At 52.9% G+C, this 14,283-nt stretch overlaps 5 protein-coding genes across 5 annotated transcripts; 3 read left to right on the top strand and 2 right to left on the bottom strand.

Moving 5' to 3' along the window:
- Positions 1 to 2,321: 2,321 nt before the first annotated feature.
- Positions 2,322 to 3,772, top strand: HD553DRAFT_342708 (uncharacterized protein; the record flags this gene model as incomplete). The annotated part of the gene is made up of 5 exons (XM_046182788.1): positions 2,322 to 2,329; positions 2,397 to 2,519; positions 2,595 to 2,878; positions 2,951 to 3,078; positions 3,152 to 3,772. 5 exons carry the CDS (start codon positions 2,322 to 2,324, stop codon positions 3,770 to 3,772), a joined length of 1,164 nt encoding a protein of 387 aa, XP_046035878.1.
- A 679-nt stretch (positions 3,773 to 4,451) lies between these two features.
- HD553DRAFT_273041 (cellulose-binding protein) lies at positions 4,452 to 6,060 on the bottom strand (the record flags this gene model as incomplete). Its single annotated transcript, XM_046177803.1, has 2 exons — positions 4,452 to 5,416; positions 5,520 to 6,060. The coding sequence occupies 2 exons, from the start codon at positions 6,058 to 6,060 to the stop codon at positions 4,452 to 4,454; spliced, it is 1,506 nt and encodes a 501-aa protein (XP_046035877.1).
- Positions 6,061 to 6,655: 595 nt separating this feature from the next.
- On the top strand, positions 6,656 to 8,527 carry HD553DRAFT_324401 (NADP-dependent oxidoreductase domain-containing protein; the record flags this gene model as incomplete). Its single annotated transcript, XM_046181487.1, has 8 exons — positions 6,656 to 6,697; positions 6,821 to 6,829; positions 6,958 to 7,034; positions 7,269 to 7,368; positions 7,459 to 7,554; positions 7,710 to 7,977; positions 8,077 to 8,292; positions 8,370 to 8,527. The coding sequence occupies 8 exons, from the start codon at positions 6,656 to 6,658 to the stop codon at positions 8,525 to 8,527; spliced, it is 966 nt and encodes a 321-aa protein (XP_046035876.1).
- Positions 8,528 to 8,966: 439 nt separating this feature from the next.
- On the bottom strand, positions 8,967 to 11,641 carry HD553DRAFT_324400 (uncharacterized protein; the record flags this gene model as incomplete). Its single annotated transcript, XM_046181486.1, has 10 exons — positions 8,967 to 8,991; positions 9,068 to 9,550; positions 9,625 to 10,027; positions 10,108 to 10,204; positions 10,259 to 10,519; positions 10,588 to 10,650; positions 10,749 to 10,813; positions 10,904 to 11,002; positions 11,098 to 11,239; positions 11,354 to 11,641. The coding sequence occupies 10 exons, from the start codon at positions 11,639 to 11,641 to the stop codon at positions 8,967 to 8,969; spliced, it is 1,926 nt and encodes a 641-aa protein (XP_046035875.1).
- A 987-nt stretch (positions 11,642 to 12,628) lies between these two features.
- HD553DRAFT_342704 (uncharacterized protein) lies at positions 12,629 to 13,522 on the top strand (the record flags this gene model as incomplete). Its single annotated transcript, XM_046182787.1, has 1 exon — positions 12,629 to 13,522. One exon carries the CDS (start codon positions 12,629 to 12,631, stop codon positions 13,520 to 13,522), a length of 894 nt encoding a protein of 297 aa, XP_046035874.1.
- Positions 13,523 to 14,283: the final 761 nt, after the last annotated feature.

Genomic DNA, 14,283 nt, shown 5'->3' with positions numbered 1-14,283 from the left:
TATCGTAGGAAGTTCTCCGACGAATAAATCCTTTACGGTCGCTCTCTGCTTCATGACGACAGAGTCAGAGGAGGAATATTTCTGGGCGATGAATTGTTTGAAGGATTTCTGTGAGGATCTTCCCACCGAAATTGTCCTCACGGATCAATGTGCCGCCTTGAGGAATGCTATCAGTCGAGTGTTCCCTCGATGGCGACAGCAGTTATGTCGGTGGCACCTCGCTCAAAACCTCGTGAAGAATTTCAGGGCAAAAATGCCAAAGGAGATTTTCGAGGAGTTGAAGGCGTCGTACGATTTCCTGGTGTTGCGGCCCACGAAATCCTCCTATGACGAGGCCTATGAACAGCTCAGCCTCAAATATTTGGCGAAGAAAGAGACCAAGCTCTGTTGGCTGTACGTACAGGAACAGATGCAGCAAGGGGAATTTTTCTTAGCCCACGCGTTATCCCGGACGCGAAATTTCGGGGAGACAGCCACCTCGCGCATTGAATCCTTTCATCGAGCGCTGAAGAACACTGTCAAAGGTGCGCAGGCGGATCTTTTCTCCGCAGTAAATGCTGCGACCAAACACATGCGGGCGACACATCGCGTGTTGTTCAAACAACATTCAATCGATTCTATCAAAATCGAGAACGATTTCCCCCTGTCGATGGTTGAAGTGAGTTCATAATACCCTGGTCTGTAGCAGTCGGAATGTTTACTGAGCTATATTTCTGTCGGAATTTAGCTGAGGGGGCGTATTGCCCTACGAGCTCAGTGGAAAATATTCGAGGGAGCATATCGTCTATGGCAAAGCGCTGACTTTCGACGTCAACCTCTGCCTGCTTGCAAGGGAAGCATGCGAGCGACTATGGGGCTTGTTTGTCAGCATGATTTCGAGAGGACTTTATCTCCCGGAGAGATTCGACCATTGATCGACCCTGGAGAAATCCACGCGTTTTGGCATCTCAAACAACAACGTCAGTTGCAAGACGAGGCAAAAATCCTGGCGCTAAAATTCGTGATCAAGGATGTCACGGAGGGAACCTTCTATACCCACTATGTGGAAGATCCCCTGGTCGAAATTGCTGTCACAGCAATGGCCAACACATCTCTCGTGCCCGTGAATGAATATCTCGGGCAAGATGCTCAGGAAATTCTCCGAGAGATGTCTCCCGACGCTGTAATTATTCAGGAGCCTGTCCACCGCCCGCATTATAACAGACGACATGCCAAGAAGAGGAAGAGAACTCATACCGATATCCGCAGAGGACTAGCTCCAGGGGAAGAAATCGTCAGAAGTTCCGCGAGATCAGGTCGCTGGCATACTGGCGCGGAGCTGGCAACTCAACGCGCGTTGGCTAAGGAAAAAGCCGACAGGAAAAAGGCGACCGAACCCAGACACTGCAAACATTGTGGCGACACTGGTCATGACAGGAGAACTTGTGAATTGTTGAAGACTTCACAAGCTGCCGACAGAATCAAAGCGACACAAGCTCGTGTGGCTACGCCTCCCGTGAGCGATATTCCTGGAGCCACTGTCTTCAGGAATGTTCCGCGTGAAATGTTTCCGCAACCACTCTTCCGCGCGCCATCTCAACCGCAACAAATTCTTGGAGTTTCACCTTACTTTGTTCAATCGGTCGCTCAGTTTCCACAGCAATTTCCCTATCAACCGCAAGCTGGACCATCTACCGCTCCTATCGCACCTTCCTCGCAGTCTCGGGGGTATTATTACTAGAACAATGGCGTCAAAGGACCCCTCGCGTAGGCGAGTAAAGGTTCTTTACATGCTGCGAAATTCCTATTGTTATTCTGCTCTCGTGACTATTCTATCGCTGATCCTTCTCGCTTAAATTCGACGAGCTGTTTGACATCGTTCTTGTTCTGGCGTAAGCAGGAGGGGGTTTGTTTCCGCTGTAACTCGGCTGACCAATTTGTTCTATACAGATCGTCGATCAGGAACGTTTCATGTGAACCTACGCGAAACGTATTGTTCTAAGTAACAAATCGAGCTTCTCAAACGTCTCGATTCGGCAATTGGGGGAATTCGGCCCCGAAATCATCCTGTCGACTCGCTACTCATGATGTCATGAGTAGCGAAATGATACAGTCGTCATTGTTCACTCGTTCTCTTTGTTCTTGTCGACTTGACTCGATTTGCCACTCTCGCTAAGAACCTGAACGCATATATATATCCCCCCCTCCCCCCCTCGATTTTGCGATTTCCCCTACTTTCAAACTTACTCTCTTCTACTACAATACACACGCTTAGACCTACTCGTCCCCGATCTATCAAATTTACTCCCCCCGCAACTTATCTATCGAAACAATCCTCAAGAATGCCTAAGTAAGTAACATATCTTCCGAAAGCCCATATCGCTGATGTTGACTCGGAATATTTCTTCTGCTCGCAGGAACGCCGCTCAACAAAAGAACACCGCCACCGAGAAGGGCAAGAAGGCCGAGGCCCCCCCCGTCAACGCCGCCGCCTCGGGATCCGGCGCTCGAAAACGACCGGCCCCCTCAACCGAGGCCATGTTAGTCTTGAGTCTCATTTCCTTCGCAAAATTTCTAACGCTGACTTTCTCTCGCCGTATTTCTTTCGCAATCAGTCCCCCGCCCACTACCTCCCGGGAAGTTCCTCCCGCCGACTTTCAGGTGAAGAACCTGCTCGCGCTCGCCGACAACGTCCCCGCCCCCGAGATATACGTTTGGGATTCTCGATTCGGTACCGTTCAGGCGTGGTGGCGGGAAATTTCGTCCGTGCAAAAAGTCTGGGCCGGCAAGCGAGGGAAGAACAAGGGTGAGTTTCCCGCGCTCGAACTCGACCTTGAGTGGAAGGCGATGCGGTGCTCGACGGGGGCATATGTCGTGTGGAACGGGGATGACGCCGCGCGTGAGTTCACCCCTGATCGTTCGCAAGATATCTCTGGAAATTTTTCTGACGTTTAATTTCTCTCGCCGATAGTTCACCGCTGGCTCATTCAAGAAGAGGATCGAAAGCTCCTCCCCGTCCCCCCCCCCAACGAGTGGAAGGAGTTGACGACTCCCGGTCGAAGCGGTGACTTCGACACGACCCAAGCTTCGGCTTGGCTTGTAAGTATAATTTCTTCAGCTTTTTTTCGTCCGCTCGATTTCACTCGCTGATTTTCTTTCGTACTAATTCTAGGGCAAGTGGAAAGGCGGCTGGCGCCTTATTTGTCCTTCTTGCAAGGAAAAATACGGGACGGCTGACGGCGACGGTCTGACTCTCCCGGAATATCTCTCGGAGCAAGTTCCCCCGGCGAAGAAGAATTTCATCGACCTCCGCCAGAACGAGCTCCCGGATCAAGCTACCGGGCTTCAGATCGACTCGAACCCCCTGATTCTCGCCTGCTCGTACGGTGGCGTCGGAATATGCCGGTCGGCGCATCCCCTCGATCCCGGTTCAGCGTTTTCGTCCTGCGGGCCTTGCAAGTCGGCGGGTACCAAATGTAACGGAGGCCTCGGCGACGAGTGGAACTTCAACATCGACGATAACACGGTCGCCGGAGTTCTTCGACTCGCAAAAATCGTTCTCCTTTTCGCGCAGGGAACGAAATGGACGACTCGCGCGGCCCGGGACGAGCAGGGCGAAAAAGCGTTCGAAATTCTCCGAGAGGGAATTTGCCACGGACAGCAAGGCCTGGCGATCGAAGGCGAGGACCCTCCCACGCACGACGCTACGCCAACCCCTGCGATCGTGGAGATGCTCAAGACGTTCCCAAAGAAGGAACAGGGGAAGGGAAAGGGGAAGGCGAAAGCCGAGTAATATTGCGATCGAAATAATTCTCTGACTTGTACGCTCGTGTTGTAACTTGTTCGATTTTATGTTTTGATACTATCATATCTTACGCGTTTCACATTGGAATATTTCTTGCGCTCGATTACTGCCGTCTTAAGTCTACAGAAATATTTCTCACGCGTGGGTCTCGGTTATTTCCACCTATGCCCCGCTTTCGACCGCGCCCGTAAGATTCCGACCGCGTCCCGATCAGTTCTTGATACCCCCGTAGATTATCAAGTGCACAGAGATCATCAGGAGTAGTGAAGGGTGTTGGCGATACGAAGTTCGGCGAAGTCCCGGCGACGAACTTGGTCTTACGTTACGGTCTGTTTGAGAGGTCGAGGGACTTGCCCTGATCGGAACTTTGCTTAGCGTATCGATCCCATCAATGGACCGCGATCTGACCAGCCGGTTTGTGACTCGATTGTATCTTTCGGCAGAGGATCCGTTCAACAACATGCACACGCTACGCCGGCCGGATGGGATGATCTGTGCGTATGCGTTCTTGTGTCTATGTGTGTTTATCTGAATACGACGCGATGATGATGCTAGCTATGCTAGCGGTCTCCACTATCCTGTTTGTATGACGGGTATCTAGATCATCACCAACAGGAGCGCCGGAGATTGCTTCCTCCTATCGCTAAACTCATCGATCCGTGTCACATTACACCCTTCGCATCTTCTCGATAGCCTCCTTGAAATCATCCATCGGGTCCCTCTCCCCCTCTCCCAACTTGTCACTGAGCGCAGTGTTCGTACAATGGATGACGATACGCTTGTACGTGGTCATCCTCGGCGCTCCGTCGTCGGAGACTTGGAGGATCAAATGCAAAGATTGTCCTGTAGCGACAGGTTGTCGAGTGGTGGGGCTCATACAGCATCGGCCGGGCGAAGGGAGATCGACGGCGATCTTTCGATTAGGGACGGCCGGGTCTGGGGAGAGGTCGGTGATCACCAAAGGAGCCACTTCGAAAGCTACCTGCCACTGCGTCGCCGTGGGTTCCTTGTACTGGGTCCAAGTGAACGTCAACTTGTCCCCCGAATCCGGGTCGTAAGACTCGCTAGCGTCCAGTTCGACCCGTGTACCAGCCTCGGCGGTGATATGGACGACCTCGCTGGAGAATCCACTCCCGTTCACGCTGACCATCGGGGCGTGGTTCGCCTGCTCATAACGCTCGCTCACGGTCCACTTCATCCTCGCGGCAAAATCGTCCTGGAAAGCGTCCCTCCAACGCCAAACGGTCGCTTGGTTGGAGACGTGTTCCTTTCCATCTTGACCTATGACGGTATCGGCCACGTCGCCATAATGTTGATTCCTTCCGCCTTCGCTCGACGGTGCATACCGTCCTCCCCAACTACCCCACTCGGGATGTTCCGGATCCCCCAACCCGTTCTGGATCAAATAGAGCAACGTCGGAGTATCACCCTCGGGGATGAACATGTAATCCGGGTAGACCGCTCCAAGAGGACCGATCTGAATGTTCTCCTTGATCCATTCGGGCGTCATCTTGCTGAAATCGGGACCGCCACGGTCGAACTTGTAGAATTTGTCACCGGAGATACCGGTCCATGCGGCCAGACCGTACTGATTCCAGCCGTGTACGGAGGCGATGTAGAAGATGTCGGGGTCTGCGGTGCGCAAAAGGAATCGTTATTTAAGACTGGCGGTCAGCGAACATGAACATCCCTTGACCCCTCGGCACGATCGCGAAGATAGGGGTTATCGACTCACAAAGCCTGCGCATCAACGCGCCGGTATCGTCCTGATCCGAGATGGCGTACACCCGTAATTTCTCCCTGAACGCCTTGCATTCGCCCTCGGACCGCTTCTCGATATCGTGAACCTGACGGAGCGCTTGAGCGAGGGCGTTCGTACCGCCCCAACACAACACCCAGAGCGGCTCTTTCGTTGTAGATTCGTCGACCCTATCGATGAGCATCTTAGCACCCTCGCTCAGGGGCACATCATATTCGAGGGCTTTACGGCCGTAAACCGAAGGACCTGTTGAGACGAGCGCCTTCAGGTCTTCCACTTTCGGGTAAGGCGAGTCTTTGGGGACGTGGACGTTGAGATTGTCGACCACCTTGCCGTAAGCGTCCAAGATCTCGTGGATGGCATCCGGCCTGACCGCGTCCCTCATCCATGTCGAGTTACAAGCGACCAGCCCCCGAGTGTGGAATTGGTTGCTGTAGACGAGGTAGCGGCAGAGGGATTCGGCATCGTCGGGTTCGTTGCAGATGTCGGTGAGGATGAACACGCGGGGTTTGTACATGGCGAGTAAAAAGAGGTGGGAGGGGAGGTGCGGTGTGCAAAAGTGCAGTTCAAGCAGATTGTCATCGCAAGAATTCGACGTGTGCTTGCGTGCGTGCGAACGAGCTGTGATACCACTTTATTCAGAAATCCCTAACCCTTCCATCCGAAGAGTCAGACCCACGGAACAACAACGAGCCGGCCTTCATTCCGGTTCTAGCGGATGCGTGGTTATCCTCCCCCCTCATGGAACACTGTCTCCCGGAGAGATCAGTGGTTCCCCCGTCGGCTGCCGCCCCGAACTCGTCGGCGTTGACAGCATGGACGCTTTGACGACGACCGCTGCCACGTCATGTGCCGTAAGCTACCAGGGACCTCTTTAGGCTAAAGGCGGTTAAACGTCTCGGTGTGAATTCGTACTGCGTACTCCGTACTGTGAGTGCGAGAGATTCCTTGGACTCTTATATTCTGCTACGATCGAGTCTCGTCTACCTGCCCTGCCACCTGTCCACGTAGACAACGATCAAACATTGTTCTTCCAGACCGAATCTTCTCCAAGACAATTTGTTCATCAAAAACTAGCTTAGTGCCCTTACCTTCGATCTTTCAGTCGAAAAATGTCGTTCAACAAGAGCATCACCCTGAACAACGGTGTCCAGGTAAGTCATCCCGAATCGAAGTGAAAAATCAGACTCCTTGCGCGCGTGTTCACGAGCCCCTTTTCTTCTTTTCTTCATCTTCATCATCTTTTCTTGTCGACGTCCTGCTTACGCCGACTGTAGATGCCCAGGGTGAGTCCTCGATGCAAGGACGTCGACGACTTGGAGCTGACCCTGATCATCCTCCGCACCCCTTTCCTCATCCTCCCCTCATCGCTCATCACATCGCCATCACATAACTACCTGTCCTGTACCTGCAGCTCGGCCTGGGAACCTGGCAATCTCCCGCGGGACAGGTCGAAAAGGCCGTCGAACACGCTTTGAGGAGTGGGTACAGGTAAGTCCAGATCTACCACTATCATAGTTATCATGATCATCGCACTTTTGAGGCTCATTCGGTTCTGTTATTATTCCTCACGATATCGTTATCTGATTGATCGATTGATCGATTGTTCGATTGATCATTGATGGATCCGATTACTCGATCACTCGATCAATTGATCAATCAATTAATGATCCGGTTGATGATTCGGTCATCATCCTTTCGCTTGATTCCATCGAAACCTCGCAGACATATCGACGCCGCCCTGATCTACGGCAACCAAGATGAAGTCGGTCAAGGGATCAAGAATTCGGGCGTGAAAAGGGAAGAGATCTTCCTCGTCTCCAAGGTATGCACCCGTGTTCCGGAATCGAGACACGATACCGGCTTAAACACTTCGTTCACATCGTGTTCCGTCATTCAACGGCTTCGTTTCTAGCTCTGGAACAACTCGCACAGACCTGAAAACGTTGCTGCTGATCTGGAGACGACTTTGAAGCAGTTGGGCACGGATTACTTGGACCTCTGGCTCATCGTACGTCGAATCGCTCTCGCGTAAACGTCCCACTTCCTACTTCCTACTTCACCCATATCGTTCAAGCCGCCTGGCCATACAATTTTCGTCTCCTGTGTGTCCCGTCCCGTCACTTTAATCATATCTGACGGATTCTTTTCTGCTACGTATGGCAGCACTGGCCAGTCCCTTTCGCACCCGGCGAAAACCTCTCCCCCTTGACCTCCGATAAATCGCAGACCGTCATCGACCGCGAAGCACCGGGGATCGTAGAGACCTGGAAGGCCGTCGTCGACATCTACAAGAACAGCAACAAGGTCAAGGCGATCGGGGTTTCTAATTTCAGCAAGAAGCATTTGGACATGATCATCGATGCTACGGGGGTTGTACCGGCGGTCAACCAGATCGAGGCTCATCCGGGTTTGCAGCAGGACGAGTTGGAAGGTGAGTGTCGAGCGTCGAGGGAGGTCGTTTGCTGGGTCGACTCATCAATGACAAATATACTGATGATGCCTGACATCTTTTCATCCCTTTTGCCAACAGCTTACGGGAAAGAAAAGGGCATCCACTTTACGGCCTATTCTCCCCTTGGTAACAACATTACCGGAAAACCGCGGATCGTCGATTCGGACGAGGTGAAAGCCATCGCCAAGTCAGCAGGGGTGGATCCGGCTCAAGTGCTCGTCGCATGGATCACTCAGAAGGGGTTCAGCGTGATCCCGAAGAGCGTCACTCCGAGTCGGATCGAGAGCAATTTCCGTGGGTCTCCTCTTCATTTCGCAGTGGAACAACGAGCTGACTGAAGCATCGTATCGCGTGACGACATCGCATCACAGAGGAGATCGAGCTCTCCAAGGAAGATGTCGAGACCATCACCGCGCTCGGTCGGAAGAACGCAGTACGATACAACGTACCTTACTTGTACTCGCCTCAGTGGGATATCGACGTGTTCGACACTCCCGAGGAAAAGGACGCTAGTGTCAAGGTCTGGTAGGTGATCTAGGCGGCGATGAGCTTTGTATGTTGTATGTCAGAAAAGGCAGACATAGGGACGACGGGCGAGACATAGTCGGTGCTCTTTACTGGTGGCGATTGTGGTGACGGAGTCTCCATATGCTCGCTCCTTCTGGTCAGAGATTACTGGCCTTTTGCATCTGCAGCTGGCAGCTGGTAACGTTGTGTCATATGTCGTGGTCCAAGTTCGAATATGATTGTAGATTCCTCTTATTTATCGGGGACGTCCAGCGCTTTGTACTCTAGCTCTCGTGAACTTTCAGGCTACCAGCATAAACCAACGACATTTTCCCATGAACCGGACGAACATGTTCAGACAGCGATATATACACGGCTGAGGGGATAGTCAGTATCCTGATTAGCACATCCGGAAAGTGAATATATATACAACGTTGGTAACAGTTCGCTGTATTCGAAGATCAGCTGCTGAGTGGTCTCCTGTGCCTGTAGACTGCCGTCCTCGTCATTATCATCGGAAATCATACCATCATTGCCCGTCAGTCGCGCCCATTCGGCACACCCCTTTTTCTGCCAAATGTCGCTGACCAGCTCGAACGCTGTGCCCCGGGAGAACCCATCCTCACCGAGTCGTTGCCAGATGTTGTACTTGTTCGTGACCAGTTCGTGATCCTGGCTCAGCGTTCGCAAAGTGGTATTCACTTTGGCCTTCAAGGACTCGCCTTTGGGCGACGTGGGAGAGGTGAGATATATCGCATCGGCACCGGGATCAGTGTAGTGCGATACGTGTGGATGCTCCGAGCTGATCGGTTGCAGATGGATGGGCGTCGATGCGTAGAGTATCCGTTGATGCCTCGGAACCGTGGGGTCTGTCATCGACCCCCTTCTCCAGTCATCTTCCACCTTCAGATACGCCAAGCTAGGCTGACCCTCCGGAGTCGGGAGCTCAGGCGCATCGCATTCGAACCTGGTTACCAGTCGAAGATCTAGTAGATGGTCGTATGCGAAGAAGGACGTGTTGAAAGCAGGGACCATCGATTTGGGGCTATGATGAGCACGAGCCAGATCAGCGACTTAACCGGATCTGAGTTATAGTATGCACACAGGTTGTAGGCTTACATGTACAGATCGACCTCGAGGGCATCATACTCGGTAGAGCTCTCATTATTGTGATGTCTCCTAGCGACCTGGCGATACCGAGCCTCGAGCTCCTCCTTTTCTCTCTTGTATGTTTCATCGAAAGGTTCACCGATGCAGATGACCTTCATGTCACTGTTCTGCCGGAGGAGATTGCCTGTCCGAATCCCTGCGACGTCCTCCGATGCACCTGCAGCCACCCAATCGTCCTGCGTAGAAGGATTGCCTCGGCAACCATCGACTTCCCGGCGTTGGTTCAGAGTTCGAGCGTGGGAGAGCGCCCAGGTATCGACTTGGCATGTGCGCAGGGTCAGCAACGCCTTGTCGACGAAAGCGGTCGAGTTGCCGCTCTGATGTATCTTGATCTTGACAGGAAGTGTATGATCTAGATTCGAGGACGGACAAGTGAGAAGACCAAATGCGTACAGTACCCCTCGTGGTCAGAAGAGAAAAGATTCCACTCACCGCTACGCACGCCCGGCGTCTGGAGCGACATTTCCACGGAAAAGTTGCTCCAACGGTTCGCATCCTGCATCCACCCGTCCCAGCCACCATGAACACCCTTATCATCTTCAGCAGAGTCTTCAGCAGAGTCACGAGCGCGATAGCGACTCACACATGCAGGGACCTTATCGAACCCGCCGAGATCTCGCTGGAAATCCTTCAAGACGAACCTCGGCTGGGCGACGATCCGCTCATCATCCGGCAGATCGACTCGGAGCGAGCTAGGGTTGTCGTATATAATGCCATCGGTAGGTGATGTATCGCCAAAGACTCTTGGTATGAAGGCGGCACGTCCGGCGGGGACCTCGATGGTGGAACCGCCTTTGTAGGTCAAGACAAAGTAATATTCAAACATGGTCTCCGTGAAAGAAGCCTGGAAAATGGAGAGGATTAGCATGATCCTGCCTGCGCCTGCGTGTCGTTGGAATGACTATGGCTCACCTCTGTTTGTGGATCGTCTCCCCGACCGCCCCATGATCTTGCGCTTTCGAGTTGAGGAGGAAACTAGAGCGTGTGGGTACGACAGGTCAGATAAGGGTCAGCCTTTTCATTCGAATCTCGGTTGCCAATTAATATCACTGTATTCCCTCTGCGATACGTACGTTGGTATTAGGCACATGAACGGAGAAATTCCTCTGAGCATAGAACGTCTCGCCTTCCCACAAAGCTTTATGTAACAAATCCATTCCGATTCGTATTGTCCGCCTCTCAGCACAGGATAAAGGACAAGAGCATGAGGCTCGAATCATCGACGTACAGGTTCCCTCTTCCTGAAGGGCAAGCTCTACCCGGGAGTCGAATGCGGTACGTTCCGCCCCTTTGATATCCCACAAGGTCCGGTTGGCCAGCGTCCGATCTGTTGTTCGAAGATCACAGAGTAGAATCAGCTTCTTCCTTCCTTCCAACCGCACCCAATCGCTGTACTGTGATCATCGGGCAAGGTACACGTACAATACTGCGTCTGCTCCGGGGTCAAACATGCTCGTCTGCGCAGAAAGCCCATACGATCCAGGATGTCGGGAGTATGAATGTAAGCTGCGCTCTCATCGTCCTCGTCACAGGTACCGGGTTCGGCCTCGGAGAGAAACTCGGGCTGGGTCGTTGGGAGAGTCGCATTCTCTGCCCTAAGTTACGGAGTCGAGACACGAAGAAAACCTCGGTGAGATGCCAATTCTCGTATACAGTAGTATAACCCTTATGCTTGTACTTGCCAATATCGGAAGATGGCTCGTTCCTTCAGCTTCAGGCCGATCTCCCATTTCTGTACGTTCCGACATCCTGTACCGTGCATGACGAGTCTCGCTTCGCCTGGGACGACGCTGTTGGGGACAAGGTCCGCAGCCCGGACGAAAGCGACGGGTCGACAGTCGAGCGAGTCATCGTCGTCTGTATCTGAGCGATGTACCAGATGGCCGAATCCGGCGGGGACGAGGAGGAGGATGGCAACGATGCCGATGAGGAGGACTCGGTGTAGGTGAACGGTGTAGGGCGTCATTTTTGAAGCTGATCGAGGTCTATGTGATTTCTCCTATGGGCTGTCGCTACGAGCTGCAGCCTAGACGCCAGATGAGGTTTTGTGTGTGGAGCGTTGTCTATCTGTCTTCTGATCCTCTGTCTGATAAGAAGGATCGATCTCGAGATCGGGTTCCCGTGGTTGCCAGAATTGTCAGCGAGGAAACGCTAAGTACGACTACTACTAGTGCTGCTGCTGGGATGAGGAGTATTGATAGCGGTACAACAGGCACTCTCGATGCCCTCTCATGTATTCGATATGCAAGTACAGCGTGTTCCGGTCGTCAGACACGAACGAGACTGCATGCCGCCGACGACGTCCTCTGCCCCATATAATAGCCAGAATGTTGATCAGAGCTGACCTTCGTGATGAGGATACATCCGCTAGCTGCCTGTTCCTCCCCCGGGCTTCAAGCAAACCACCACTCATGCAGGTGTCGATCATGGGTGTGAATATATCGTCGATAACGGAAGGCGACTAACCAGCTCTGGCAACTTCCAAGTCAAGATCGGCCGGGGGAGAGAGGTACAGATCCTCCTTCTCCCCCCCAAGTGCCCACTGGTGGAGCGACCCCCATTTAGCGCTTGTACGATCAATAAGTAGGTGGCGTAGTACGTAGTGATGATTGATCATCATATCATCATCGTCATCGTGCAATCACCACATCGTATCCGTGCCGCCGCCGTCGATTTCCCGTTGATTACAAAACGAGTACGTGAGTACACACCTCTCGAACGTTGGATCCGTTGATGACATCGCTAGCCGTCAACCTTCTTATAATCCGGCAGCTGCTCTGAGAGATGAGCCTCCATGACCGTTCTTTTCGTCGCGCTCGATCGTTCAACTTGCCATTATATTCAACTTCGTAACCTCGCTCATCGGACGACTGGAGCCTTCCTTTACCAACCTCGATACCTTACCTTGCACACTGGATAACGATCCCTCTCGTAGTTGTTCCTGTTCCCTATCATGGCCGATACCCACACCCACACTTCCGACACCCTCGACCTAGGACAAGTCCTCAAGGCGTATGGAGAGGGAAAGTCCATCCACAAACAAGTCACGGAGGAACATATGCACGAGGCCTGCGAGCGATACATTGCCGCGCTCAATAAACAGGACTCGGAGGCCATCCTCGACTTGTTCGCAGAGGACGTTCGTTTTAGCGATCCAGTAGGAGGAAAGCCTTTTGTGGGTAAATCGCAATTGGGAGAGTTTATGGGGAAGATGCTGGATGGGTGTAGGAACGCCAAGCTGGTTTCGTCCATCCGGACTTGTACCGACGGCGTTGCGGCTATACCTTTCACCTTGGAGTTCTGCCTGGGGGAGGTGCAGACGCAGATCGATATCATCGACGTGATGACCTTCGGCCCTGGTGGCAAGGTCGTCTCCGTGGAAGCGCACTGGGGGTTGGACAACGTGCGCAATATCAGCGGGGATCGGGAGGAGTTGGTCAAGGCGTTCTTACCACCAGGGATGGATTTGGAAAGGGAAGCGGCCTTCCAAGCGGACATGCGCAGGGCGATGCAGAAGTACATTGATGGGATCAACAAGAAAGACCCGGGCGCGCTGTTGGACATGTATCATAGGGATATCGTCGGTGTGGACCCCGTGGGTACCGCTCCGTTCCGCGGTCTCGAGCAGATCTCGTCGTTCTACGATCAAGGCATGGCCGATCGGGTAGACCTGGAAGGTCCCATAAGGACGTCGTTTGGGAGGACCGCGGCGATGGCGTCCTCCATCGTCTTTCCCATGGACGGACGAAAGGTTCGGATCCATACCATCGATGTCATGACGTTTGACGAAGATGGCAAGATTGTGGACATCAAGGCCATCTGGGGGAAGAAGAACGTGGTTTTTTAGGACGAGGGAGACGTGATTAGAATCGCGATGGACGGACTGGTATGACCCGAACATGATTCGACTATACGAGGTTATTTGGTGCTAGCCGTCCACGATCTCCTGTGAAGAGCCATTCATCACTGCCACACACGCATAGTTCGATATAGCCCGAGTCACAGTCCGGACGGCCATCGTTTCTCCTTTGTTTATCATCTTTTACTGTAGTAGCCGAACTTCAGGGATCCTCGACACGTTCAACTCCTCAGATCCCCAAGCCGAGCTGAGCTGCATGTCTGCACAAAGTACCTGCCGATAACGACAGTTCCATCCCGTCTGAAGCTGAAGGTCGGTGAGGTGAGAGTGAGCCCGACGCCAAGATACAGAGGGCAAACGACATAGTTCACTGTAGCTGCTGGAGGCCGTGAATGAACGAGGTGGGATAGGTCGACAATCGGTTGTGTTCGGACCCGTTTTTACGAACCCGAATGCGAGTCAACCTCCATCTCCTGCACCGCCGCCTCGACCTTCATGCCGCCAGCCAGCTTGGACTCGGTGAACCTCCTCATTACTGTGCCCCGTAGCTGAAAACATGATCCTTGGCATTCATTATTCTCGCTCATCGGCTGATTACGTGTCCACCGAGGTCTGGAATCGAGGGGGACGTCGATCGATATACACCGATGCGGCGCATCTCACCTTTTAGGCGTTTTACCTTGTACAGATCGACATCGACGGCATTTTGTGGTCACCAAGTCACAGTACGAACAAGCTATAAGCTATAG

This window comes from Filobasidium floriforme (assembly GCF_021052385.1).
Source record: "Filobasidium floriforme strain CBS 6241 chromosome Unknown HD553scaffold_13, whole genome shotgun sequence".
In the NCBI taxonomy this organism is placed as follows: domain Eukaryota; kingdom Fungi; phylum Basidiomycota; class Tremellomycetes; order Filobasidiales; family Filobasidiaceae; genus Filobasidium; species Filobasidium floriforme.
Note: the sequence above shows the minus strand (reverse complement) of the source record. Positions and strands in the feature narration are given on the sequence as shown.